The sequence below is a fragment of the Plecotus auritus genome (assembly GCF_963455305.1).
Source record: "Plecotus auritus genome assembly, chromosome: 4".
NCBI classification, from domain to species: Eukaryota; Metazoa; Chordata; class Mammalia; order Chiroptera; family Vespertilionidae; genus Plecotus; species Plecotus auritus.
Window position 1 is genome coordinate 163,467,919 of NC_137775.1, and position 25,973 is coordinate 163,493,891.

General features: G+C 34.4%; 1 protein-coding gene across 5 annotated transcripts in view; it reads right to left on the minus strand.

The window, feature by feature from the left end:
- Nucleotides 1-3,923: 3,923 nt before the first annotated feature.
- Nucleotides 3,924-25,973, minus strand: part of KRIT1 (KRIT1 ankyrin repeat containing) — a 34,469-nt gene continuing 12,419 nt past the window's right edge. For 4 of the 5 annotated variants that reach the window (XM_080663664.1, XM_080663661.1, XM_080663662.1 and 1 more), the window contains exons 6-17: nucleotides 24,174-24,417; nucleotides 23,729-23,844; nucleotides 23,414-23,557; nucleotides 20,066-20,222; nucleotides 19,312-19,419; nucleotides 17,545-17,701; nucleotides 16,307-16,458; nucleotides 13,108-13,274; nucleotides 12,324-12,411; nucleotides 11,396-11,602; nucleotides 4,943-5,059; nucleotides 3,924-4,450 (exon numbers count right to left, since the gene is read on the minus strand). In XM_080663664.1, coding sequence (XP_080519790.1) covers nucleotides 4,382-4,450; nucleotides 4,943-5,059; nucleotides 11,396-11,602; nucleotides 12,324-12,411; nucleotides 13,108-13,274; nucleotides 16,307-16,458; nucleotides 17,545-17,701; nucleotides 19,312-19,419; nucleotides 20,066-20,222; nucleotides 23,414-23,557; nucleotides 23,729-23,844; nucleotides 24,174-24,417 — 1,726 coding nt within the window. In that variant the 3' untranslated portion in view covers nucleotides 3,924-4,381. The remainder of the gene's footprint in view (nucleotides 4,451-4,942; nucleotides 5,060-11,395; nucleotides 11,603-12,323; nucleotides 12,412-13,107; nucleotides 13,275-16,306; nucleotides 16,459-17,544; nucleotides 17,702-19,311; nucleotides 19,420-20,065; nucleotides 20,223-23,413; nucleotides 23,558-23,728; nucleotides 23,845-24,173; nucleotides 24,418-25,973) is intronic. The other variant, XM_080663665.1, reaches the window with a different exon arrangement.

The window sequence follows — 25,973 nt, forward strand, 5'->3', positions numbered from 1 at the left end:
CTGTTTCATCTGTACTGTGGGAATAATAGTATTAGCCTCATAGTGATTATTGTGAGGACTAAATGAATTAATGTGTCTACAAGGGCTTTACACAATGCCAAGCACAGAGTAAGTACTGTTTAGAATATTAATTATGATTATTATTTAACTGGTGGGGAAGCCCCTTATTTCCCACCCGTCATTGGTGCCCTTGCAATGAATCCTGAACAACCAGCATGTCCTTCTGTCATAGAAATTAGCACAATGTATAGACATTACTTTCCTCACCCACACCTTAAGATGTCTGACAGGCATTTCTTTGCTTCAAGCACTCGGGTCTCTAAGAATCCCCAGGGCTTATCCCTCTGTTGGTCTAGGGCCTTTTTGGTCTGTCTACCCCTGCTTCTCCAAATACCGGATATGACCCTAGAGACATTCTGACTTTATGTGTACAAATGTTAAAATTAGAATCAAACCATCACAAATGGATTTTTGTTTAAAAAGCATTTTTTGGAACGTATTCAAACCAATTTAATTTCATTTTTATATATTTTATTGATTTTTTTATAGAGAGGGAGAGAAATAGTTAGAAACATCGATGAGAGAGAAACATTGATCAGCTGCCTCCTGCACACCTCCCACTGGGGATGTGCCCGCAACCAAGGTACATGCCCTTGCCCGGAATCAAACCTGGGACCCTTCAGTCCGCAGGCCGACGCTCTATCCACTGAGCCAAACCGGTTAAGGCACCAATTTAATTTCTTGATAAGATTTCTATATAGTACAGCAAAACAACATACATATTTTTTCCATTTTCATTGTACAGAAGTCATTCTCATTACGTTTTTTCCAATGTAAATTACAAAGCAAGGAATTGATTCATCAATCAGCTTTTTATACATATTAAATTCTTCCAATTACAGTTTTTGCCATTGAGTTTACTCAGGATCAAATTAAAATCTTTATTGATGTAATTCTATTAAATTGGGTCAAGAACTCTGGGCGGTTTCACTTTGTTAACTATTTCTATCAGGTCTAAATTTTTAGGGTCAATTTTGGCAACTTTTAATCACGAGATGTGATTTTTCAGTGAGCTTTTCTTTCTAATGCATTTATCATGAGCAGTGTTAACTGTTCTGGTTTTATTTCTATAATGGAAATTCACTTGTTGTAATTTGGATAAAAATTTAAATTCACTTCTTTGCTAAATTGAGAAAATTGTAATTCCCCTCATCAATTCTTTAGGAAGGCATTGGGGTCAAAATACCTCCCCTCATTTCTCTTCCCTGTTGTCTTCATACCATTCATTCCTGCTGGCCCCTCAGCTGTCGGCTCAAGCAGCCCATTAGGGGAAGCCTCTCTTGATTTCTAGGACTAGACGGTTTCCTTTTTTATGGTTAGACAGTACATTTAATTTTTATTTCATCACACTTATTAGAGTTTATACATAACATTTTCATGAGTACTTATTATCTCCCTCATTAAATTTTGCTCACTGAAGGCAATGACTTTGTTTTCCTTAATACCGGATCCTTAGTACATAAAAGGCACTCAAATTTATTGAAAGAATGATGAGAAGGAAAATGGTATCTTTTATCCTTGGTGCGCATATAATGCCTGACCAATCCTAGGCACTTATTTTTTTTTTTTAATATGTATTTCTTTATTGATTTCAGAGAGGAGGGGAAAGGGATAGAAACATCAATGATGAGAATCATTGATCAGCTGTCTCCTGCATGCCCCTTACTAGGGATCGAGCCTGCAACCCAGGCATGTGCCTTTGGCCAGAATCAAACCTGGGACCCATCAGTCCGCAGGCTGACGCCCTATCCACTGAACCAAACCGGCTAGGGCTCCTAGGCACTTATTAAAAGCTATTTGCATTCCCCCCTTACTTATTTCTGGCTTGTTATGGTCGAACAGGTAATGAATTGTTTTTATCTTAATACAGTACTAATTTTTAAAATTGATTTTTTAATGCTATATATTTTTAAGGCTTTCACAGCCATGCCACTCTAATAGTTTTCTTTTCCCTTCTCTATAGAGAAGGGAAACTACAACTCCAGGAAGGTACACTATATTCTATGGAGCAGCGAGTTGTTTAATGTAATGTCATTGCACCCTAACCACACTCTATGAAAGAAAAGGCATTCAACTATCTCTTAGTGAAAACTGGTTATAACAGCAGTTTTAAACCTTAAGCTGTGTATCAAAATCCCATGGGATACTTTAAAAACAGAAATGCTTGGGCCCCACCCTGAAATTAAGTCATAAAGTATTCAAATTTCCCATGTGACTGTAGAGCCATTGTTAGAAAACACTGGGTAGGAAGGAGCACAGGAGGAGTATGAAGCGGTTAGACATTAATCTGGATAGGCAGATGTGTGACGGAGTATTCAGGGCCCTGTACTCAATACTAAAGAACTGAAGTTTAATTCAACATGTAGTAAAGAGGGTTTTCAAAGGGTAAAGAAATAATCAGATCGATGAGGAAGGTTAGGTTGGCACCAGCGTGACAGATAGGTGAGCAGGGTGTCGAGACTGAGTCAGAGGAGGAAGCTACAAGGAGCCTAGGAATAGATGGTGAAGACTTGAACTAGGATGGTTGCTGTGCAAACAGGGAGGAAGGAATGGGAAAGGACTGACATGACATTGGACAGAAATCAATAAATAGAACGTGTAGTATGATTAAAGAGGGAAAAGTTGAAGACCAAGATTGCCAGGCTAAGTAACTGGATGAAATCTGATAATGCCATTAACCAATCACACAATACAAGTATAGGATGGAGCAAGTAGACAAAAAATTGTTTCCAGTTATGATGAAACTAAAGGTCCTTGTGTAGGTCATTTAAGTGGAGCTAGAATAGCAGGAAATTGGAAATTACGATCTAGAGTTCAGAGAGAGGTTGAGGCTGCAGTTTTAGATTTGGGAGTCAACAGGGCTCTTAGCAGCTAAGGCCATTGGAATGGATGAAACTGAACCAGGGAATTGTCTATGCAGAATCAAAAGTGCTTAGCACAGAATTAAATCAGGCTTTATCATTAAGCTTAACAACATAATCTTAATTTTATTAAGGCTCAGATAGAGCATCATTAAAAATAAGCAGATGACGCCCCGGCTGGTTTGGCTCGGTGGATAGAGCGTCGGCTTGCGGACTGAAAGGTCCCAGGTTTGATGCTGGTCAAGGGCACATGCCAGGGTTGCAAGCTTGGTCCCCAGTGGGGGAAATGCAGGAGGCAGCTGATCAATGATTCTCTCATCATTGATGTTTCTATCTCTCTCCCCTTCCTCTCTGAAACAAATAAAAAATAAGCAGACGTTAATGTGAAGAGATGATGATATATAAATCCTGCAATCTGTAGGGTAATTTTAACTATGACTATATATCTTTGAACTTACTTAGAACAAGTCAGTCTATTGGCTTGGAAATACTAGTTTCTAACTTTACTAAATAGCAGATTAATCAAGTTAGCTACTTGGTATCAGTACAGACTGCCCTAAATGAAGCAATCAAATATTTGGTGATCTACATTCTACAGTATAAAGGCCATATAAATAAATCATGAAGCCAACTCATAAACATACAACATGGACTTAATAAATACAACTACAAATATCTAGAGATTGTCATTTAATCTGTGTATCTATATACATATGTGCTTGTGTGCCAGGCAGTTTTATGTAATTTACTTAACTTTAGTTCATTATTTGGTCTGGAATTATTTCAACAGAAAACTAACTAAAACTAAGAAAAGATTCTCTAGGTCCTGCTATTTCCAGAGAGTGAGTGGATTTATTTAGAGTGAGTCTCTGAAACCCTTATTTTATAAGAGGTACTCAGGTAATTATGATGCAGTGGGTTCAAGAGATATACTTAGAGAAATACTAGCTTATCTTAGATCCATTTTAACCAAGTCTTTAAAAAACATGCTGAGAAGTGTTCACAGAAAAATGTTTTAAATAAGTGTTATTATGGCTTAAGTAGAAAATACATTTCTTTATTAAAATCATGTTGACATTAAAGTATGTTTTGAAATGACACACAAAGTTATAGTAAAGCTATATGTATTTTAATTTCATCACATTCCATTCTAAATTCTTTACCATTTACCAAAAATAACTTTTTATAAAGCTTACTATTTTGTCTAACATTATACAGGCTATCAACCTATACTTTTTCGTGCGTTTCTCTGAAAAATTAGAATAGTTTATGAGGATATTATATAAAAGTAATTGGTATATTACACACCAAACATAAGTACAGATTCTGTACAACATAATGGTATACATATATATTACAAGAGACTTGGTGCCTTGTTAAAAATAATAGTTTAAGAAATCTTTCATGGAAAAAAGTCTGTATCACAAAATGCGGTGGCTTAAGTATCAGTTGCTTCCCTCTCAAGAATTTCTTTCGGTAGGCATTAACTGTCCATTTAGCTTCATTAACAGTTTCACCACAAGGCCAGCCTACAAAGTAAAATGTTGACAATAAATATGAAGCATGTTAGATGAGAAAATGACATACATGGCAATGGGCAGTTCTCTAGCTATTGTAAAGAACTTTCTTATCAGGGTACATACAGCCTGTCAAGAATAGAGTATTTACTCAGGCTTTTGAAGGGATTTAAAAAATGACCTGCTGGATTCAACTGGTGGCTCAGATAGGATACTGCTCAAGAACAGGGAAGGACCACCTGATAGAAGAGATAGGCAACCCTGACCAGAATTTTTTATAATGGCAGAAAAAGAGTTTCACGTTATAAGACTGAAATAAGTTATTCAGATAAGTTTCTGACTTTGTTTGCTTAGGAAAGGCCTGCTTTTCTCCCTTAAATGTTTTCATTTCATTACATATTAGCAGTTTTCCTTGAAGTAAAATGGATTGTTCTTTTATAAAAAATAATTTTACTAATATAATAGCTCATTATTAGAAGTCCAGAATAATTGATGAGTACTTACCTGTTTTGTATGTACTATAAAGCTCATTTTATTTTCCATACTATGGATCTGAAAACATGTACCAGCATCTCCCAATTGCCACATAAAACAGCCATACTTAAGACTGATGAGTAAAGCCTACAACATAATTAAAAATTGTTGTATATTAATATTAAAAGCACCAATCTTCTCTTCCTATCTACACTTACCTAGTCAGGTCTAAAGTTAGAATAAAACTTATTCAAAGAAAGCACCACACTAACTTCAAACAACCTGCAGTACAGTGCTACATATATAGTAGGCTCTCAGGATACTGCCTCAAGCAATGACACATTTTTTTTATCAGACTGACAACAATTTTTAAAGATGCCCATTCTGTGGTATGTATGTGTACATGTGCATGCATACATGCACACACACCCAAGCATATTATTCAGCCATGAGAAATAAGGGAATCCTGTCATCTGCGACTATGTGAATAGACCTTGAGGGCATGACATTAAGTGAAGTCAGATACAGAAAGACAAATACTATATAACACTTGTAGGTGGAATCTAAAAATGCCAAACTCATAGAAACAGGTAGTAAAATAGTAGTTACCAGGGGCTGGCGGGTGGGGGAAATCCAAGGGATGTGCGTCACAGAGCACACACTTTCAGTTAAAAGATGAGTAAGTTCGCCCTGACTGGTTTGGCTCAGTGGATAGAGTGTCAGCCAGCGGACTGAGGGGTCCCAGGTTCGATTCCCGTCAAGGGCATGTACCTTGGTTGCGGGCACATCCCCAGTGAGGGGTATGCAGGAGGCAGCTGATTGATGTTTCTCTCTCATCGATGTTTCTAGCTCTCTATCCCTCTCCCTTTCTCTCTGTGAAAATCAATAAAATATATATTAAAAAAAAAAAAGATGAGTAAGTTCTAGTGTACAGCATGGTGACTAGAGTAAATAATGCTGTACCAAACCTGAAAGTTGCTAAATGATCTTAAATGTTCTCACCACAAAAAAGAAATGATAATTATATGATGTGATGGAGGTGTTAGCCAATTTTTAAAGATGGTGGTAATCATTTCACAATATATGTGTATCAAATCAACATGTTATACACACCTTAAACTTACACAATGTTGTATGTCATTACATCTCAGTTAAAGCTGAGGAATAAAAAAGATGCCCATTATATCAGTGACTTTCAAGAAAGTTAAATGTACTGCAAGTATTTACTTTCTGCATGTTACAATCCCCTTTAATTTATTCACTAACTTTTAAATATTCATATAGTATTTTCAGACCTGAAATTTATGTAATAGGGGTAATGTTGTCCTAGGCAATTTCATCTCGCTGAAAATAAGTATACTCATATATTTATTGTAAAAATAAGCATACTTAAAAATATACCCTTCATAAATTCATCAGAACTATTTTTTAAAATATATTTTTATTTTCATTTCAGAGAGGAAGGGAGAGGGAGAGGGAGATAGAAACATCAATGATGAGAGAGAATCATTGACTGGCTGCCTTCTGCACTCCTCCTACTGGGGATTGAGCCCACACCTGGGCATGTGCCCTTGACCAGAATCAAACCTGGGACCCTTCAGTCCGCAGGCCTATGCTTTATCCACTGAGCCAAACCGGCTAGGGCTCAACAGAACAATTAAAAAACAACAACATTGGAGCAACCTATTCCTATACTTCCCTAACATCTTAGTATAAGTAAGTAGGCATTCAATATATTCTTTTGATTATTTTTAAATAATCCTCTCCTAGTAGTAACTTGCATTTCCTTGCCATTAAAATATACTCTTTGTATGCACAAAGTGTTCATGCCATCCTTTAAAATATGTATGTTTAGAAACATTAGCTTTCTATGACTAACGGTTCTTAACTTATTGATTGTAAAAATAAGGATAAGCTAAAAAGGTAATGATTTAGGGTATTTTAAAAGTGAGGTTCTGTAAATAAAACATAATTAATTTACATGACTATCATATATAATGGTAAACTAATAATATTCTTGTCTAAAATAGCTATCTACATTTGTATTGTAAAATATAAATAGTCCATTAATATGACCTCTAGACAGTTTCAAATAAGGAAAAAAATACATCTGTGGTATACCAACTCAACTATATGGAGGTCAAATTACCAACAAAAGTCCTGAGACCTTAAGTTAAAAATAAAAGTTTTGTTGTTTAAAGCCATTATACAGGGGGAACAAAATTCTTGAGAAATCTACAATAATAAAAACAGTTGAATGGGGTTGAAGAGCCAAAGAGTCCATACTATGGTTTTGAGAGATCTATCTGCCGCAGAAGGAAAAAGTAGCTCTCATTTAGAAGTAAAACCTAAAAAGGTCAAGGTACTTAGTGAGGGAAGTAAAAAAGCACAAGAGAAAGGACAGGAATAGTTGAGAACCAATAAAGGGAAAACCACAGAAGTCAGAAGTACCACATAGCTGACCAGAGCATACAAGAGAAATCGTGGTGTGGACAAGTGATCACAAAGAATGGCATAATGTGGGTATTTAATTAAGCACTTTTATTTCAGAGGGGAACTATGGTCAACATAAATTGACACCATCAAAGGGCAACCTATTGCCTGGGTACTATGAAGGTTGAAGATATATTAACAAGTACAGTTCAGTTATGAAGACTGCAATGCTTTCACTATAGTAAAACACTGAACCACAACACAGTGTACTTATCTATTCAGTAGGATCTACATTTTATGTAAGTACAACAAAGAAGTCTCTGATGAGCATGACAACGGTTGAGCTATATTTTCTGATGGGCAACTTTCATTATTTAAAAAACCCAAAATACAGAAGGTAAAAATAATTGATATATAAAAAAAGCCCACAGCTGTATTCTCTGGCTGTTCCTGAGAATTAATCTCTGAAGCTACTGTATCCCATGTAGAGTTTTAAATGCAAACGAAAGTATTTTTGCAGATAAAGATGTTTAAGTAAGCTTGTCAAATTCAACCCTTGCAGATGTTTGTGAATCTAAGACAAATAAGAACAAGTTGATTGCTCTCATCTGAGATGATTAGAAAATGTAATCATTTAGTTTTCATAGGTTCATAGGTTCTATAAATTTATCAGTGGCTTACAGAACACAAGATAATGATTAAGTGGACAGAAAACATCATAACCCTTGGGTTCAATCATCTTTTTAAATTCCCATGCACAGAATTCCTATTTCTAGAAACTGAACATCTTTTTTTTTTTTTTTTTTAACATATTTTATAGATTTTTTACAGAGAGGAAAGGGAGAGGGATAGAGAGTTAGAAATATCGATGAGAGAGAAACATCGATCAGCTGTCTCCTCTCTGTCTCTCTGTCTCTGTCTCCCTGTCCCTCTCTCTTCCTTTCTCTTTAGAATCAATGAAAAATATATCCTTGGGTGAGGACTTAAAAAAAAAAAAATAATAGGTTCCTTTTCTGATATTAATGAAACTCCATGAGAGGGTTATGTAATAGTATTTTGAAGACTCAAATGAAATAACTAGGGAAAGGGTTTCATCCATACATCATCTATCTAATATGATAGGGAAATGTAATTTGCTATAAGATATAATGACTTTCCTGCACACCTCCTACTGGGGATGTGCCCGCAACCAAGGTACATGCCCTTGACCAGAATCGAACCTGGGACCTTTCAGTCCGCAGGCCGACGCTCTATCCACTGAGCCAAACCAGTTAGGGCTGAAATTGAACATCTTATCCTGAAAAAGCTGACTGTTAACTAATAATATTGTTATAATCCTCTTCCTGATACTTCTATCTCACTCAACTCCTAGACCAAGAATTTTATTCAAATATGAAATGGTATAAATTTGCTGAACCATCATTTGAACACCAAAGATCAAACATAAAATACAGTATAGAGAAAAAGCTCAGCGTTATACTCACAGTATTACCATCCAATTTAATGAAGGATTTGTAGAAATTAGTCTAAAATGCTCTTTAATAGCAGAGAAAAAATTTCTTGAAAGGTTGAAGGGAATTTATCCTTCATTTTCTTTAACAACACAAAGAGAAAAGTGGTTGCAAGCTAATAAAAAGCTACTTTAGTATGACTAAAATAGTTTAAGTAGAAAATGATAAGCAAATGACCCCCAAATAAACTGACATCAGAGATTTAAAGAAATTATGCTAAGTGAAGTAAGTCAGGCAAAGAATGACAAGTATCCTATGATTTCACTCTTATGTAGAATCTGAAAAATAAAATAAACCAACAAAACAGAAACAAACTCATAGATATAGAGAAACTGATGGTTGCCAGATGGGAGGGGGATTGGGGGCATGATTTGAAAAGGTGAAAGGGTTTACGATGTACACATTGCCAGATATAAAAACAGTCACGGGGATGTAAAGTACAACATAGGCAATATAGTCAATAATATTGTAATAACTATAGATGGTGTCAGATGGGTAAGAGAATTACTTGGGTGTCACTTCATAAAATATATAAATGTCTAATCACTATATTGTATACCTGAAACTAATATTGTATGTCAACTGTAATTGAAAAATAAACTTTAAAAAATCAAGTTCCAGGTCAATTATTGAAGTCAGTCCCTATTCAGCTCAACATCCCTATATATTCTCTATCTCCATTCACAGGAATATCTAACAGCATGTTAAAGTAACTGCTGTCCATAAGGATGATCCTGAGTTATCATGAAATGGCTAAACTACAATTAGGATACTTTCAGAAGTTATATGATTACATAATAAAGACTTAAAATAATGATGAAAATAAAAATTAGGTTTATGATGAAATTTCCTAACAAAGTATCTTTTTTAAATGCATAAGCTTAGTTTTTACTTTAACTGACTTAGAAAACGGCCTATTCTTGAGAAATCTAAGTGATTTGATTTTTATTAGCTTCCTATACAAACTAGAAAGCTGACCATCCTGTAAAATGTGTCAAATATTCTAAAAGTAAACGATGACCCCATCTATATATACAAAAGCCTAAGCGACTGAATGACTGGTCGACCGGCTGCTATGACGTGCACTGACCACCAGGGAGCAGATGCTCAATGCAGGAGCTGCCCCCTGGTGGTCAGTGCACTCCCACAGCCAACCTCCTATGGTTCCTCCCCCTGGTGGCCGGCCAACCTCCTATGGTCCCTCCCCACAGCCAGCCAACTTCCCTTGGTCCTTTTCCCTTGGTCCTTCCCCCTGGCCCGCGCCCCCCCCCAACATAATACATATTGTTTGTAAAGCATAAAAAGTCTCTTGAAGCTATTAGAGAAGGGAACCAGGTAACTGGGAACAAGAGTGGGAGGGAGACTTTTCACTCTATGCCATTTGCAACTTAAAAACCATTTTAACTGTGAGTATTTTAAAAATCAATTAAATGAAAAAGATACATATTTGAAGAGGAAAATATGTGACATAGAAACTTCATTTGAAGTTTTGGGGGACAGGATGAAATGTGGATGGGATTATGAATGCCACTGGAATACATCAGCTTATTATTGTATTGTATTCCTTATCCCAAAGTCACTCTAATATAAAATACTAGAGGCCCAGTGCACAAAATTTGTGCCCGGGTAGGGTCCTAGGCCTGGCCAGGACTGATCAGGTTCCCCGCCTCCCTGCCTCCTCGCCTCCTCCTTCCCTTGCTCCCTCAGCGCCCTGCAGCTGCTGCTGGTCGCCCATCATGTTCCGCACCACCCCCTGGTGGTCAGTGCACATCATAGTGAGCGAACGAACTCCTGGTTTCCCGGTTGAACTCCCAAGGGGACAATTTGCATATCAGCCTTTTATTATATAGGATAGTATTCACTTCCCCTATTAAAAAAATTGATCTATAATTAACATGAAACATATTAGTTTTGTCTTTTTTTTGGTAATATTTCACATATAAGTGAGATCATATGGTATTTGTCTTTCTCAGTCTAACTTGTGTCACTTAGCGTAAGGCCCTCAAAGTCCATCCAGGTTGTCACAAATGGCAAGATTTCATTTTTTTTTATGGCTGAATAATATACCATTGTGTATGTGTATCACATTTTTTTAATGTAGTCATCCATCGTTGGACATTTAGATTGTTTCCGTATCTTGGCTATTGTAAATAATGCTACATTGAACATGGTAGTGTAATTTCTTTGAGTCAGTGTTTTGGTTTTCTTTGGATAAATACCTACTTCCCCCATTTTTACACAAAAGGTAGCTTATTACATATGCTTCAGCACCTTGCTTTTCCACTAAATACATCTTGGAGATCATTCTACACAAAAATATTCATCATCTCTTGTATAGCCAAAAGGTATTTCAATGTAGATATGTACTATAATTAACATGTTAACCCCTATTGATAATCATTTGGTTTTTAACCCACTCCCATCCTTTGCTATTAAAAAAATGAAATTGCAATGACAGGCTTGCACATATGCCAGTAGGCTGGTACTGTTATTTTAGCTATTATAGTATGTGACTAGTCAAAAAGAGCTGAAAATCTACCTTAGTTTCCATGTTGAGGAGATGAAGTCCTTTTATATTCACTCCTACATACACAGGGATGACTTTATGATTGCTGGGACTTGCCTTTGTAAATATCTGTCCTGTGAAAAAAGCTGCTCCATATGTAGGAATTTCCCAACAATTCTGTAAGAACATGCGCTGAAGGTGATGCATTTCTTTACTGATACCCTCACTTGTACTAAGATTCTAAAACCAAAAGAAGTAAAATAAAGAGATGTGAAAGGAGAAGGTACCTTTGATAATCCAAAGAGGCCAACTAAGCAGTTTCTAAAATCAACACTGACCTCCAAGAAGAATGAGTGACATTATCCCAAGAGCAATTTTTCTTTTGAGATTTTACATTAAAAAAGAAAAAAGAAATATCAGGGTCTAAAAATATTTCTTGTCTATCCTGCCAGGTTTTTTAAGTGCCTCATGGACAGAGATATTATTTCATGTTTTTTTTAAATCACTAGTCCTTACCATGGTATCCAGCACCTAAAAGGTATTTATAAAAAGATTGTACATTATTTAAAATAAAAATAACTTTCTTGCCCTGGCCAGGTGGTTCAGTTGGTTGGAGCATCATCCTGTGCACCAAAAGGTTTCAGGTTTGATTCCCGGTCAGGGCACATACCTAGGTTTCAGGTTAGATCCCGGGGTCAAGGCTTATACAGGAGGCAAATGACTAATGTTTCTCTCTCTCCCCCTCTTCCTCTAAAATACATTAAAAAAAAACCAACAACAACACAAAAAATCCCAGAAATATAAAAATGTCTTCCTTTCAGTTTCAGGCATGTGAACCAGAAGATCCTTTTTTAATTTCAGGACTATATGTTTTATGAACTTTGTTTAAAGCATATTAATAATACTAACAAAATTTCAACTATCTTATAAAATGTCCTTTTAGTTTTATTAAACAACTTACCTTATATTCATGAAGTATTCGGTTTGTCCAGTGAGGTGCCTTACTTTTCAATTTGGTAATAGGTACAATAGATTTTAAATTTTCTTCACTGTAAGCAAATATGCCAACATATTTAAAAAAATCTTTACTAGCTAAAGTAATATAATCATTTAGACACAAAAGGCTTTAAGTAACTTGAGTTTTTAGCTAAAAATACTATGTTGTAAAATATCAGAGAGCTCTAAACATTTTTTAAACAAAAGCCACAATCTTAACATCATTCAATTCAGAGAAATGTTTCTTTTTTCAATAACCACAAAGTATTTTTGAAAATTGAAAACCACAATAAACAAACGTAAGATGTGCTAAAACCTCACTGTTTTCTCTCAACATGAAACTAGTTTTTATAGTGGGATTTTTAAATGCATCTGCCTTAGAACATTTTCCTACCACTCATTCAAGCTTTAGTGAACTTAGAGAGTATAACTCAAAGAATGCTTTACATAGGTTTTTTGTTGTTGTTTTTTTCCTTCTCATTCCATGTTTTGTATTACAGTTGTCTCTTGGTATCTAAGGGGGATTTGGTTCCAGGACTCTCGAGGATGCTGTCCCTCAGTCAGCCCTCTATATGCGTGGGTTCAATCTGAGGTTGGTTGAATCTGTGAATGTGGAGCCCACGGATACAGAGGGCTGACTGTACTTAATTCCAAACTAATGTATAAATATTTATCTCTAAATATTCTTGGTTAAATTGAATCTTAAGCATAGCACAAGACCACACATTACATTCACATGAAATACTTACTTTAGGAAACCTTGCTTGTGCTTCTTACTCTCATAATTTCCATAAACTATTTGCAACAACAGACTTGCTAATGTTATCAGTTTGGCATCAGGAGCTGTATAAAAGCCCTTCAATAAGTTATATCTGGCTTCATCAAAGAGAATAAGAATAGCGAGTGGGTCTTCAATCTTAAAAGAAAAAATTATAATTTGGTTATTAAGCTGTAATTTCCTGTTACAAAAGTACAACTTGTCATTATCTAATATAGAAAAGCAAGAACTACATTTATGTATATAAATAAGCCATTATTGCTTAAGAGCAGGGTCTGACATTTTTTTTCTATTAAGGGCCAGACAGTTATACTTTAAGCTTTGTGAGTCATAGTCTCTTACAATAACTCAACTCTGCTACTGTTAGCACAAAAGCAGCCACAGACAATACATCAACAAATGGGTGTGGTGGTATTCCAGTAACACTGTATACGTGATTACTGAAATCTGAATTTCATAAAATTCTCATATGACATGAAATATTGTTCTTCTGAAATTTTTTCAATCTTTAGTAACTTGCAGGATATACAAAAATAAGCAGCAGATCAGATATGGCAATAGGCCATAGTTTGCTAGCCTCTGATTTACAGTCCAATAAAATTTTCACCAGTTTATGGATATGGGATATGGGTAAATTTGAGCACAAATTTACTCAAATTCTTTATACTCTTCAAACATTTTTCTATTTATGCTTCTAAAAAGAACTCATACTAAACTCAAAGAATATAAACGGAAGTGTGTTAATTCTCAGGTACGTTTAGTTTAAAAAGGTTTAAGACAAACATGTTTTATTTGACTAAAAATACTTTGCACTTGCAAATAACATTAAAGGAGAGCATATGCCTCTTTTTAGGATTTAAAAACTTTAAAGTTTCACTTTATCCAAAAAGATTAACATTCTAAAAAATGCTCCTCTACAGAATATAGCTCTACTTGGAAAAAATCACCAATTACAAAGTTTCTGAATGAATACTTAAAATACTTCCAAATATAACTCACAATGATCCAATTCTTTATGGTAAAGATTATTTTTGCCACTTTAACTAAAATAGTATCTTATAATACTTCATAATATAAAAAATAGAATTTCATGGATAAAAAGGAGGGAATTGTTCCAGATTACAAGAAACTAGTAATCAAATGCAAAGCATGACCCTTGATTAGAGCTTACGGATGGGAGCTATAAAAGACTTTAAAACAATTGTGAGAAATCTGAATACAGATCTGATATTAGATGTTATGTTAAAATTTAACTATGTTAAAATACATACAACAAAATTTTATTCATTTTAACTATTTTTAAGCATACAATTCAGTGGCATTTATTACATTCACAATGTTGAGCAACTATCACCAACCACTATTTTCACCACCCAAACAAAATCTGTAACCATTAAGTAATAACTCTTCATTCTCCCTGTGCCACTCATCTGTGGCAACTACTAATCTACTTTCTGACTACATGAATTTGCCTGTTCCAGATATTTAATGTAAGTAGAATCATACAATATTTATCTTTTTGTGTCTGGTTTATTTCATTTAGCATAACGTTTTCAGGGTCGCTCCATGTTATGGCATGTATAAGGACTTCATTCCTTGTCACAGCTGAATAATATTTCATTTTAGGTATATACTACATTTTATCTATTTATCTCTTGATGGACACTTTGTTTCCACTTCTTTGGCTATTTGTGAATAGTGCTGCCATGAACACTGCATACAGGTATCTGTTTGATTTCTTGTTTTTAATTCTTCAGGTATATACTTAGGAGAGAAAGTGCTGGATCATATGGTAATTCTGTTTAGTTTTTTGAAGAACCACTAAATTTTTTTCCATAGAGACTGTACCATTTTATACTCTCATCTGCAATGTACAGGGGGGTTCTAATTTCTCTACAGCCTTCCTCACCAATACTTGTCATTTTCCTTTATAAATTTTTATTATAGCCATCTTAACAGGTTTAAATTGGTTTCTCATTTGTGAATATAGTTTTAGTTTTCCCTTTCATTTTTGGATGCCTTTTCTTCCTTTTTTTTTTTGTCTTTTGTCTTTTGTCTAATTGCTCTGGCTAAAACATCCAGTACTATGTAAAATAGCAGTGATGAAAACAGACATCCTTGTCTCGTTTCTGATCTTAAGAGGAATGCTGTCAGTCTTTCAACATTGAGTATGATGTTGTGAGTTGTTCATAAACTCCATTTACCATATTGAGGAAGCTCCTATCTATTTCTAGTTTTCTATGTCAATTGAGATGATCACGTGGTTTTATTTCCTTCATTCTATTTGTGTTTCTAATATATTTTTAATAAATAATCAAGATCTTAGTTATTGGTAAATTTTATACAAATTTTGATATATCTTCCAGCATATTTGGGTAACAGGATCAAATCTCAGAGGGACAATATGAGTAGTCAGGCACAAAACATTTACCAAGTTTGGACGTGGTCACTGAAATTTTCTTGTGCTGACATTTGCTTAACCTTGTTTGTTTAATGTTTTCTTGAATAAAGAATATATAAATGCATTATATATATTTTTCACTGTTTTGAGACTTCCCTCCTACCCCCATTTTCATAGCTATCTAACCTTTATAGTCTAATTCAAATCCAAACATACTTGTTTGGAACAGATATTTTTATCCAATGTAAATTGTATTCTCTTTTTTTTTAGTATCTATATAATTCTCTGCTTGAGAACAGCTACTTACTGACTGTAGAGAACAATTTTTTATGTCCCCTTTGCAAATATAATTTTCTCCACTTAGAATATTCTTTTCTGTACTCCCCCATTCTAAGGTATCTCTTTGCTCCTTTGAAATTTACACACCTTATTAGCCCTTTATTAAATTTCTCTTTGACACTATACTATTCTGAAAAAAATTTTTTTTGTATAATCTGCCTTCTATCTGGTTGCTAATAATTCTCTTTAGGATAGACTCTCTTTTGCATTCTAAGACAATGGAAGGAAAACGAGAAAACCAACCAGGGGCTTTAGAAAGCAGTTTGACTCAAACTCTACCATTTACCAAAGGGATGTGAGGATTGAACAGAGAAACCGAAGTAAACCCCACCTGTACAGGAAGAGCACAATTTCTGCCTGTAGTGCCGACTATAGGAACTCAATAAATTCTGTACATTTACATGACTGTAAGTAAGATTTTCAAGCAAACCTTTTTTTCAACTTCCAAAGGAAGTCTCACATCTCTTCTTAGGAAAAGCTGTGGTGTTTCCCTCTGGGGATCCAAATTAGTCAATTCAGCCAGTATTTCTGGCCAGTCCCGAACATGTTGCAAGGGTTTATGATATGGTTTAAGTTGAAGGCCTGAAAAACATCTTTCCTTTTATAAATGATAATGTAAAAATAGATCAATTATATCAATGCATAGAAACTTTGTATTAAACTCTTTGCACTTAAGTACTGAATACACACAAATTAAGTGTAAATTTAAATCAACATTGACTTTAATTAATACTACCCAACTTGAGTTGATTGCTTTTGTTTTTAAGCATATAAGAATTGCCCTGGCTGGTGTTCCTCAGTGGTAAGAGCATCGCTGCAAGGACTGAAGGGTCACGGGTTAGATTTCCGGTCAAGGGCAGATACCCGGGTTGTAGCTTCCATCCGAGGCCCTGGTGAGGGTGCCTGCGGAAGGCAACCAGTCGATTTTCTCTCACGTTAATGTTTCTCTCTTTCTCTCTCTCTCTCTCACTCTCTCCCCTCCCCCTCTCTTTCTCTCTCTCCCCCTCACCTGCTCACTACCTACCATTCTCTTTAGAAATGAATGGAAAAATATCCTCCGGTGAGGATTAAAAATAATAATAATAATATAAGAATTATGAGAATAATTCTTACAAGAAATAAAATTTATTAAATCTATTTAAGATCCTTAATTTCATCATAGCCTAATTAATTATGATACAATCAGTAGTATTTTGTTTAAAAAAATAAACCATTAGATAACCAATCAAAACAACCTCAATTCAATCTTTTATGTATTTGCAATACTTTGAGAGACAAATCTATAGTGAGATTGATTTTAAATAAAAAGATCTGAAAGAAAATTTATATAAAGAAAAAATTTTATATTATTTTGAGCACTGAAAATAAAGGCAAGTTGGATGAGCCACCACATTTAATGGCATTCAAATAAAATTCCATTGCCAAAGAAGAAATGTTTTGGTTTTTACCACTTAAAATATTGTTTGAATTAAGTGAGGGGAGGCTTACCTGTTTCAACAAATAATTTATATAAAAGAGCACAAATAATTTATATAAAAGAACACTGTATCGTTTTAAAATTTAAAAGCCAGTAATTAACTGATGTTAGACTGATGTTAAGTGAAACTGACCAACCCACTCTCAAAAAAGAATAATGATGTTCACACAACAAAATAATAACTTTCTTACTGAGGTTTTCTGAACAGATCCAAATAGTGAAATATTGTTGTGTTTCTTGAGAGAGACGCATTCCTTCCATTATCTGCTGCACTGTGGTATTATTTCCATGCTTTAGTTCAACAGAACGGTATGACCCATCCATTCTGTATATTCGAACTTTTTCATACTAAAACAAAGAATGATAATAAATTATGCAACCTGGTTAGAGATTATACAACAAAATCCACCAAAATGCTTTAATTTCAACTTTATCTGCTTAATATAGATTTCTAACATGGAAAATATCAGAAAAATGGCTTCAAGTGAGAATCTGCTGGCCATAATTTTTAAAATTTTACTTTCATTATTTATATTTTCTAATACATTTTCCTCTGGATATCCTGTGGTCAAATAATTTTGAGAAACTAAGACCAATTAGTTTTTTTTAAAAAATTCAACTTCAAAATCTTCTGAGAGGATTTTTTTATAAGCTGTTATGTCCAATGTAGGGATCAAATGGGGGATATACATTGGTTAACTAAATCTGGTGTTAGTCAAGAACCTCATGAGTCTAATGGGCCACAAATTATACTACAGAAATGTGTATCACCAATAATTTGTCCTAAGAGAAATCTGTAATAGAAGACTTTGCAGGTAGAAGTTTTAAGCAATGGACCTTAAGCCAGTTTTTTTTTTCTTCCAGTTCAGAAATTCCCAGAGACAAATGAAATTCTCAATAACATTTTTGTGGTTATGGGGCCTCCAAACAACTTCCAGGACAGTTCATTTTGGATAAAAGTACCTAATTCCTTTTATCTTTTACATTCCAATATAAAAAGTATGGCAAGGAAAAGAAAAGTATTTTAACTATACAATTAGAAAATTAATTGCAAAGAAGTTTAACATAAAGTTGCCTATACCACTTATCTATTTTCTTGCCCTTGTCTTATGCTCATGGAATAGTGTTTTGACAAAATGTGCATGAGTATGTAATCATCCTTAAAGGGAGAGATCATATATTCTTTATCAGTTATCAATTTCAGCATTTCATGGTGTTAAATTCACAGAAATAGTCAACAAAGACTTATTGTCTCATTGATGGGAATGTCTGGAAAGGCTCAGACATAAGGGTTATATCTGTTGGTATCAAACTTTTATCCTGTATCTGTTGATATGAATCCTTTTATCTGGTTTTCAAGTTTTCAAATCTTTAAATTAATGATAGATTTATAATCACTATAACTTTTAGGATTGAGTTTTTTCTAATTGTTAATTCTTTTCTACCTTAATGTCACTGCTAGTAATTTTGGACATAATTAGATGGAAAGCCAGGTTGAAGAGGCAGAACAAAAAAGCTAGGAAATCTCCAATCTTAACTCATTCACTTTCTTGAGGAGTAAAATGAATCTGTAATAGATAACTTGCTGAAACTAAATTAATGAATGATGTTTAATGTCAGTATTTACAAATATAAAATATTGCTGAGGAGGCCTAAGTAGAGACATATGCTTCAATGAACAGATTACAATTCGTAATTAGCAGAAGTATAGAGATTATACTGAAAAATAAATTAATTTTAAGTAATTAAAAGATTTACTTATGCAAGTTTCATTTTGTTAAGCAAGAATAAACATTGAACTGTTATGGATGATAACAAATTTAATGCTTATGAAGTCTAACCATGAGGTTTTATAAAAGCAGTAAAGAAACCAGCCATCCTTCCACTCTTGCCACAGAACCTGAAATTACTTATCAATTTAAGTAAGATGCTTGGCTCTACTATGAAGATAATCTTACTGGTTTGTTAATGGCTTCCTTCAACAATTTTGTAGTTTCTTCCCAATTATTTTGTTTGTTTTCTTCACAAATATTTAAAGGGGATTTTCCTTGTTGGTCTGTTATATGCTAAAAATGTGGGGGGAAAGAAGAGGATAAAGAAAAAAGGCATTATAAATATATGGCAATGTAAAGGCAAATATTAAAGTTTGATTTTAAAAAAGACTCTTCTCAAGTAGTAAGTAAATAAGAACCATACTTAGTACATGCTATACTTAAACATGAGTTACCAAATATGAAAGACTTAAAGCACAGATATCAATGTGATTATTGTTTTTTAAAAGTTCTGATTACAAATACAACACAGGTTTTGTTAAAACCATCTTTTTTTTCCCTTCACAAAATACTTGTTAATACAAATTCTAGAAAGTGGGTAGAAAATCTTTTTCATTCTTAAATATATTTTTGAAGAATACAATATGAAATGAAAAGAGGTTAAATTTTATGTACATTCTGTAGAAGATTGCACAGTAATATGAACGTACTTAATGCCACTGAACTGTACTCCTAAAAATGGCTTAAATGGTACATATCATCATCAAAAATGTTTATGTATAAAAACAAAGTTTACACGTAATATGTATTCTGTATAGTAAGTGAAATTTGTTTTTATTTTTCAGCTAACCTCTCAAGTATACTACTGAACATTTTAGTGTCATTATTTGTTATTCACTGCTTAAACATTAAAAAAAAACCAACCTGGAAAATAACTTACTCTGTCAATTTCTGGATGGTTTAAGAGAATCTGTACTATTTCAGCATGTCCTCCACCAGCAGCAAAATGAAGAGGAGAACTAAGATGTCCATTTAAAAGGTTTGGATTGCACTTTCCTTTTTCTAATAATATGCGAGTGGCCTCAACCTTTCCAAGCCTATGAAAAAAAAAAAAAGCACCTAAAAAAGTCATTTCAAATGTTTTAAAACTCCAAATTTTAGAAGACATCGCAAAGAAATCTAAGATTTTTCTAGGCAGAGAGCAAGGAACTAAGATACAGACAATGTTTTCAGTGCCTAGGGACTGATTTCTTATTAATTATTCTGGTTCAATTCAATTGTGTTTACTTCTGATCAACTCGGAGAAAATATAACTTCAAACATAAAGTACAAAAATTATAAATTAAAGAGAGAAAAGTTTTAGTCAAAAATATGTCCAGAATCAGAAAGTAACTCATAAACTTTTCACAAAGGCCTGTGATTTAATAGGCCCAAAGATGTAATTCTGTATGTAGCTGTTGTTAGGTAATGGATGACACATAAATATATGTAAAATACAGAGTCTCTGCTCTAATAAAGAAGTACAATGTAATCAGAGAAGTAAAACAAAAACATGGAATAGTTACATAATGCTCTAAAATTTAAGTAACAGTTTAAGGTACTAACCAACAAAATAAGGTATTATCTACTTATCAAGATAGTATATAATTAATGCTTTAAAAATATTGGAAAAGGAATATTATTATTTCAGTCTAAGATGGTCCTGTAAAGCGTTTGAATAGGCTAACAACTTTAACTGGATTTTAAATAGGAATAAACTGAAGAGATATTGAAGAGAGGTAAAATATTTTAGGTAGTGGGAAAATAAGCAAAGAAAAGACCCAGAAAAGTGAGTAGTGAGTCCAACATTTGGTTACAGCCAAATACTTATGTAAGGATGTAGTTTGAAGCAATGGTGGAAAAGTAATTCATTATTTAGAATAAATGGGTGGGAGGGGGAAAGAGGAAAGGAAATTTGTTTTTAGATATGGCGCATTTAAGGGGAAAATTGCACATCTTCAAAACTGACCTGATTTGTTTTCACTGATTTTTAGAAAGGAGGGGATGGGGATGGGGATCAATCAATTGCCTCCTGTACATACCTGGACTGGGAATAGAACCTACAACCTAGGTATATGCTCTGACAGGGAATTGAACCCACAGCCTTTTGGTTTATAGGATGATGCTCCAACTCACTGAGCCACCTGGCCAGGGCAACACAAAGTTAATTTTATCAAAGGATAAAACTTTTCCTTGGTGTACTGTAGTAATAAGATTTTTTAAAAAATACTGAAGATGAATAAACTTTAGATTTAAAAATCAAAATCTTTAAATTATTACAATACTTTAATAGTAATAGTCAACATTTACTGAGTGCTTATTATATGCCAGGTACTCTCAAAGCATTATTTGCATTTTCTTCTTTAATCTTAAGAAAGGTACTATGATTATCTATTTTGTAGATAAAGAAACAGATCCTTACAGACTTTAAGTAACCTTGCTAAAGGTTATACTTTTAGGAACTAAAAGTTGGGACTGAAACCTAGGGGCAATCCAAAGCACATTAAATACTATACCATACTTCTGTTTTTATGCAATAGATAGTTGAAAATATTACCATTCCTTTACTAGATGAGAAAATAACCCCGTCCTTCCCCCTCCCCCCAAAAAGGGCAACAATATAGCCAAATATAAATTTGGGATTTCTAAATAAAATTCATGCCTATGTCTTTCCTAATTCCACAGTGTACTTTCCTGGGGTTTGAACTATATTCTCCACCTCTTTTTGTTTAGTTCCAGGTAAAGCATGTGCAGTTTTCTTAGTACTGTTGCTACTAGCAGTATTTATTAGTAATATGTATAAACAACTGTTAAATTTAGTTTAGAAGATTTAGGGTGACTCTTTCCAAATTTGATATAAAAACTCTCCGTAATGGGCAGATAAGAACATATGGATAGAATAAAGAAGCATACTTTTAAGGAAATGGCATAGTTTAAAGGGAGGAAAAATGTGTATTTAAAGCAACTATATTTAGCTTCTTGATCACAAATACCGGAATCAGTAAAACAAAAGAATTTGAGCTGAAAAGAACTCTAGAAATTATCTAATTAATGCATTTTACATATAAATTTAAAAAAATGAGAGGCAAAGAGGTGAAATGAAGTACCTTGCTCAATGTCATGCAGTTAAGAAGTGTGGACGTTTAACAAGCACTAAATAATATAGGCACTTCTTAAATGAACCAAAGAAGTTCACTTTAGTAAGTCAAAAGCAACTTTTCCATAAAAAGTAATTAACTTTATTACTTGCTCTCTAAAGAATGGGCTAACAGCAAACGGTTAACTACTGCTATGAATACAAATTTAAGAACTCAGACCAGCGGAGGGGAAGAGTTACTATGGTGTGAGAAGAGTAGGTGAGCTAGAACCACATTGGACAACTAGTGGAAAGAGCTAACCTCTATCCTGTGAGCTAATCCCTCTCATCTTAAAAAAGAAAAAAAAAAAAAGAAAAGGAAGGCTTTCATGCTAATGAATGCTTCTGGGGGTTTCCTGATATCACAGATTTCCAAAGAACTAAAAAGATACTTTACTAATGTAATGCAAGGTCAAATCATAAGTAGCTAACACGTAAATTTTATAGTAAGGTAAACAAACATAATATAACTCCAGTACAAAGCAGATAAATAAGGGTCCTATGCTGTGCAATGACATTTGCTATCTTTCTGTATGACCTGGTAATGCCTGGGAACACTAATGATACTTTTCCTATGCGTCAGATCTGGCAATTCTGAATGGAGGCACATATATAGGCCATCAAAGACATAAATAGAAAGCTCATTAGGCAAACATGGTAGAAAAAAAGTGGTTGGAATAAGTTTTGAAAAGGAGCACTAACATTTATAACCAACTAGAGGCCCAGTGCATGAAATTCATGCACTGGGGGAGGGCCCTCAGCCCGGCCTGCGCCCTCTCGCAGTCCAGGACTCCTTGCTCCTTACCACCTGCCTACTCTCTGCTCTTACCGCTCCACTCGCTGCTCCTTAGCACTGCAGCGTGGGTGGGAGAGGCTCCTGCCACGCCTCTGTGCTTGCCAGCCATGAGCCCGGGTTCTGCCTGAGTGGCACTCCCTCTGTGGGAGCACACTGACCACCAGGGGGCAGCTCCTGCGTTGAGCATCTGCCCCCTGGTGGTCAGTGCGCATCATAGTGACCGGTAGTTTCACCGGTCGTTCAATTTGCTTATTAGGGTTTTATTATACAGGATGATTCATTCTTTCTAAAAGGAAAATAAAAAGTAATCTATTTACCAGCATGCATAATGAATGGGCGCCCAGTGGTCATTATCTAATTGATTGACTGAAAATTTTTCATTGAGAAGACGAGTTAATAATTCTGAATCTCCTTCACAGGCACTTCGATGGAGAGGAAAATCATCTACCCATGGTCGTTCCCTATTCATAAAAACAAATTGAAAGCTATGTATCATTGAGAAGTTATAAACTGAATCACTTATGCAATGATTATATTATATATTAATTGTATATTACATGTTAATTAATTTTAAACCATAACAGTAAAATACAAGTTTTAAAAAGCAAGGTGGAGTAAAACCAAAATAGTACTTGTCTTCTGTGACACTGCTCATGCTTCTCTGCCATTTTTCCTGCTTGGGAATTTGGATTTTTGAGTAGTCTGGAGCTCCTAGACCAAAGTATGGATTTATTACTACTTTATCAACCTAGAAAGGGAAAATAAAACAAACAAAAAAACCTTTAAGAGCTTTAGATATTTAACTTTAATATATAAGGTATCCCCCCAAAATGTATACATACTTTGAATAATTATAAAGGCAGTGTTTATTAAAATACATTTCATTTTTAAAATGTAATAGAAATCAGCTGTTAAAGTATATATACATTTTTTGGGACACCCTGTATATAAATAGAGTTAAGTACGGATGTCATGTTAATATTTACAATTAGTAATAGATTCATTTATCTCAGGGAAAAAAAACACTACATTTGAGATGTCTTTTGAAATCAAAGCCAAAATTCATTCCATTCTTACCCGGTTTGTATATTGAAGATCTGATCCAAATAAAGGGTTGTAAATACAGGTATCTGCTTTCTCTAGGGCTAACATTTTACTCTTTATTTCTAGTGCACTATAGCCCATATGTAGTGAGTTTTCTGTCTGACCTGATTCAGTAGCATATGCAGGATTTATGACATTAGTTTTTATCCGCTCAAGAGGAGATGGTCGGAATAAAGCTGGAATAAAGTGAGATTGTGCATGACGTTCATCTAACCACCTGGCAAAATAGAAAGAATGAATAGTAGATACATTTGTTCAAAAGTGAAGATAAAAATAGAATACTATCCAATTCTGGTATGTGATACTTTCAAATGTTCAGATCTTTATACTTTTAATTAATGTTGGTTAAGTACTTCATTTACTATTAATAAAAGTCTTGTTCATGGACATAGCAAACTACTTTAAAAAATGTATAAACCATTACAATAATAAAAACCCTTTTCAAAAAACATGGAGCACTTTTAAAATATAAACCACTGAGACACAGGTACATAAGCCCTGTTGTTATGGAAAGACAAAGGCATGGTAGATTAAAAGACTTGTTCACTGATGAGAGTAACTCCAATACTAAATCTAGCTTTATAACAAAGGAATCTTAATTAAAACAAGGCATTCTTTGCCATTTTTGAAGATGAAATTAACATGTTGCAAACAAACAAGGACAATCCTATCTTTGGAGTTTTTCATTTTTATATGAAACTTCAAAAACTTACCATTTCTTGCAAATCAAAACCACGAGGTATCACCTCATACCTGTTAGAAGGCTATTATTTATTTACTAGAGGCTCAGTGCACGAAATTCATGCACAGGTAGGGTCCCTAGCAGCTGCCTGCCACCGCTGCTGGCCAGGGCAGAGCTGGCCCAGGGGAGGGGCCGAGGGTGGTTGGCTGGCCAGCTCTGCCCCTTGGTTGAACTTCCGGATGAGGGGACAATTTGCATATTAGGCTTTTATTATATAGGATTTTTGGTTAATCCTCACCCAAGGGTATTTTTTCCATTGATTTTTAGAGTGGAAGGGAAGTAGAGAAGGGGGAGGGAGGCAGAAAGGAGAGAGGGAAAGAGAAAGAGAGAGAGAGAGAGAGGAATATCAACACGAGAAAGACACATGACTGATTGCCTCCTGAAAGTGGCCCTAATCTGGGCACGGGGATCAAATTTGAAACCCAGGTATGTGCCCTTGACCAGATATCAAACCTGAGAGCCTCCAGTGCAAAGACCGGTGCTCTAACCACTGAGCTCATTGGCCAGGGCTAGCTAAAATGGCTATTATTAAAAAGACAAGAAATAACAGGTGTTGATGAGGATGTGGGGAAAAGGAAACTAACTCTCAGGCACTGTTGGTGGGAATGTAAATTGGTGCAGCCACTATGGACAATAATATGGAGGCTCCTTAAAAAGATTAAGAACAGAACTACCATATGATCCAGCAATTCCTATTCTGGGTATCTACCCAAAAAATATGAAAGCACTAATTTTTAAAGATTTATATACCCCCTATGCTTACTGCAGCTTTATTTACAATAGCCAAGACATGGAAATAACTTAAGTGCCCATCAACAGATGACTGGATAAAGAAAATGTGGAATATATATACAATGGAATACTATTTAGTCATAAAAAATGATGCAACATTGCCATTTTCGACATGATGAATCTTGAGGTAATTATGCTAAGTGAAATAAGTCAAACAGAAGACAAAAACCTTATGATTTCACTCATATGTGGAATATTAAAAAAGCAACAAATGAACTAACAAAACAAACTCATAGATT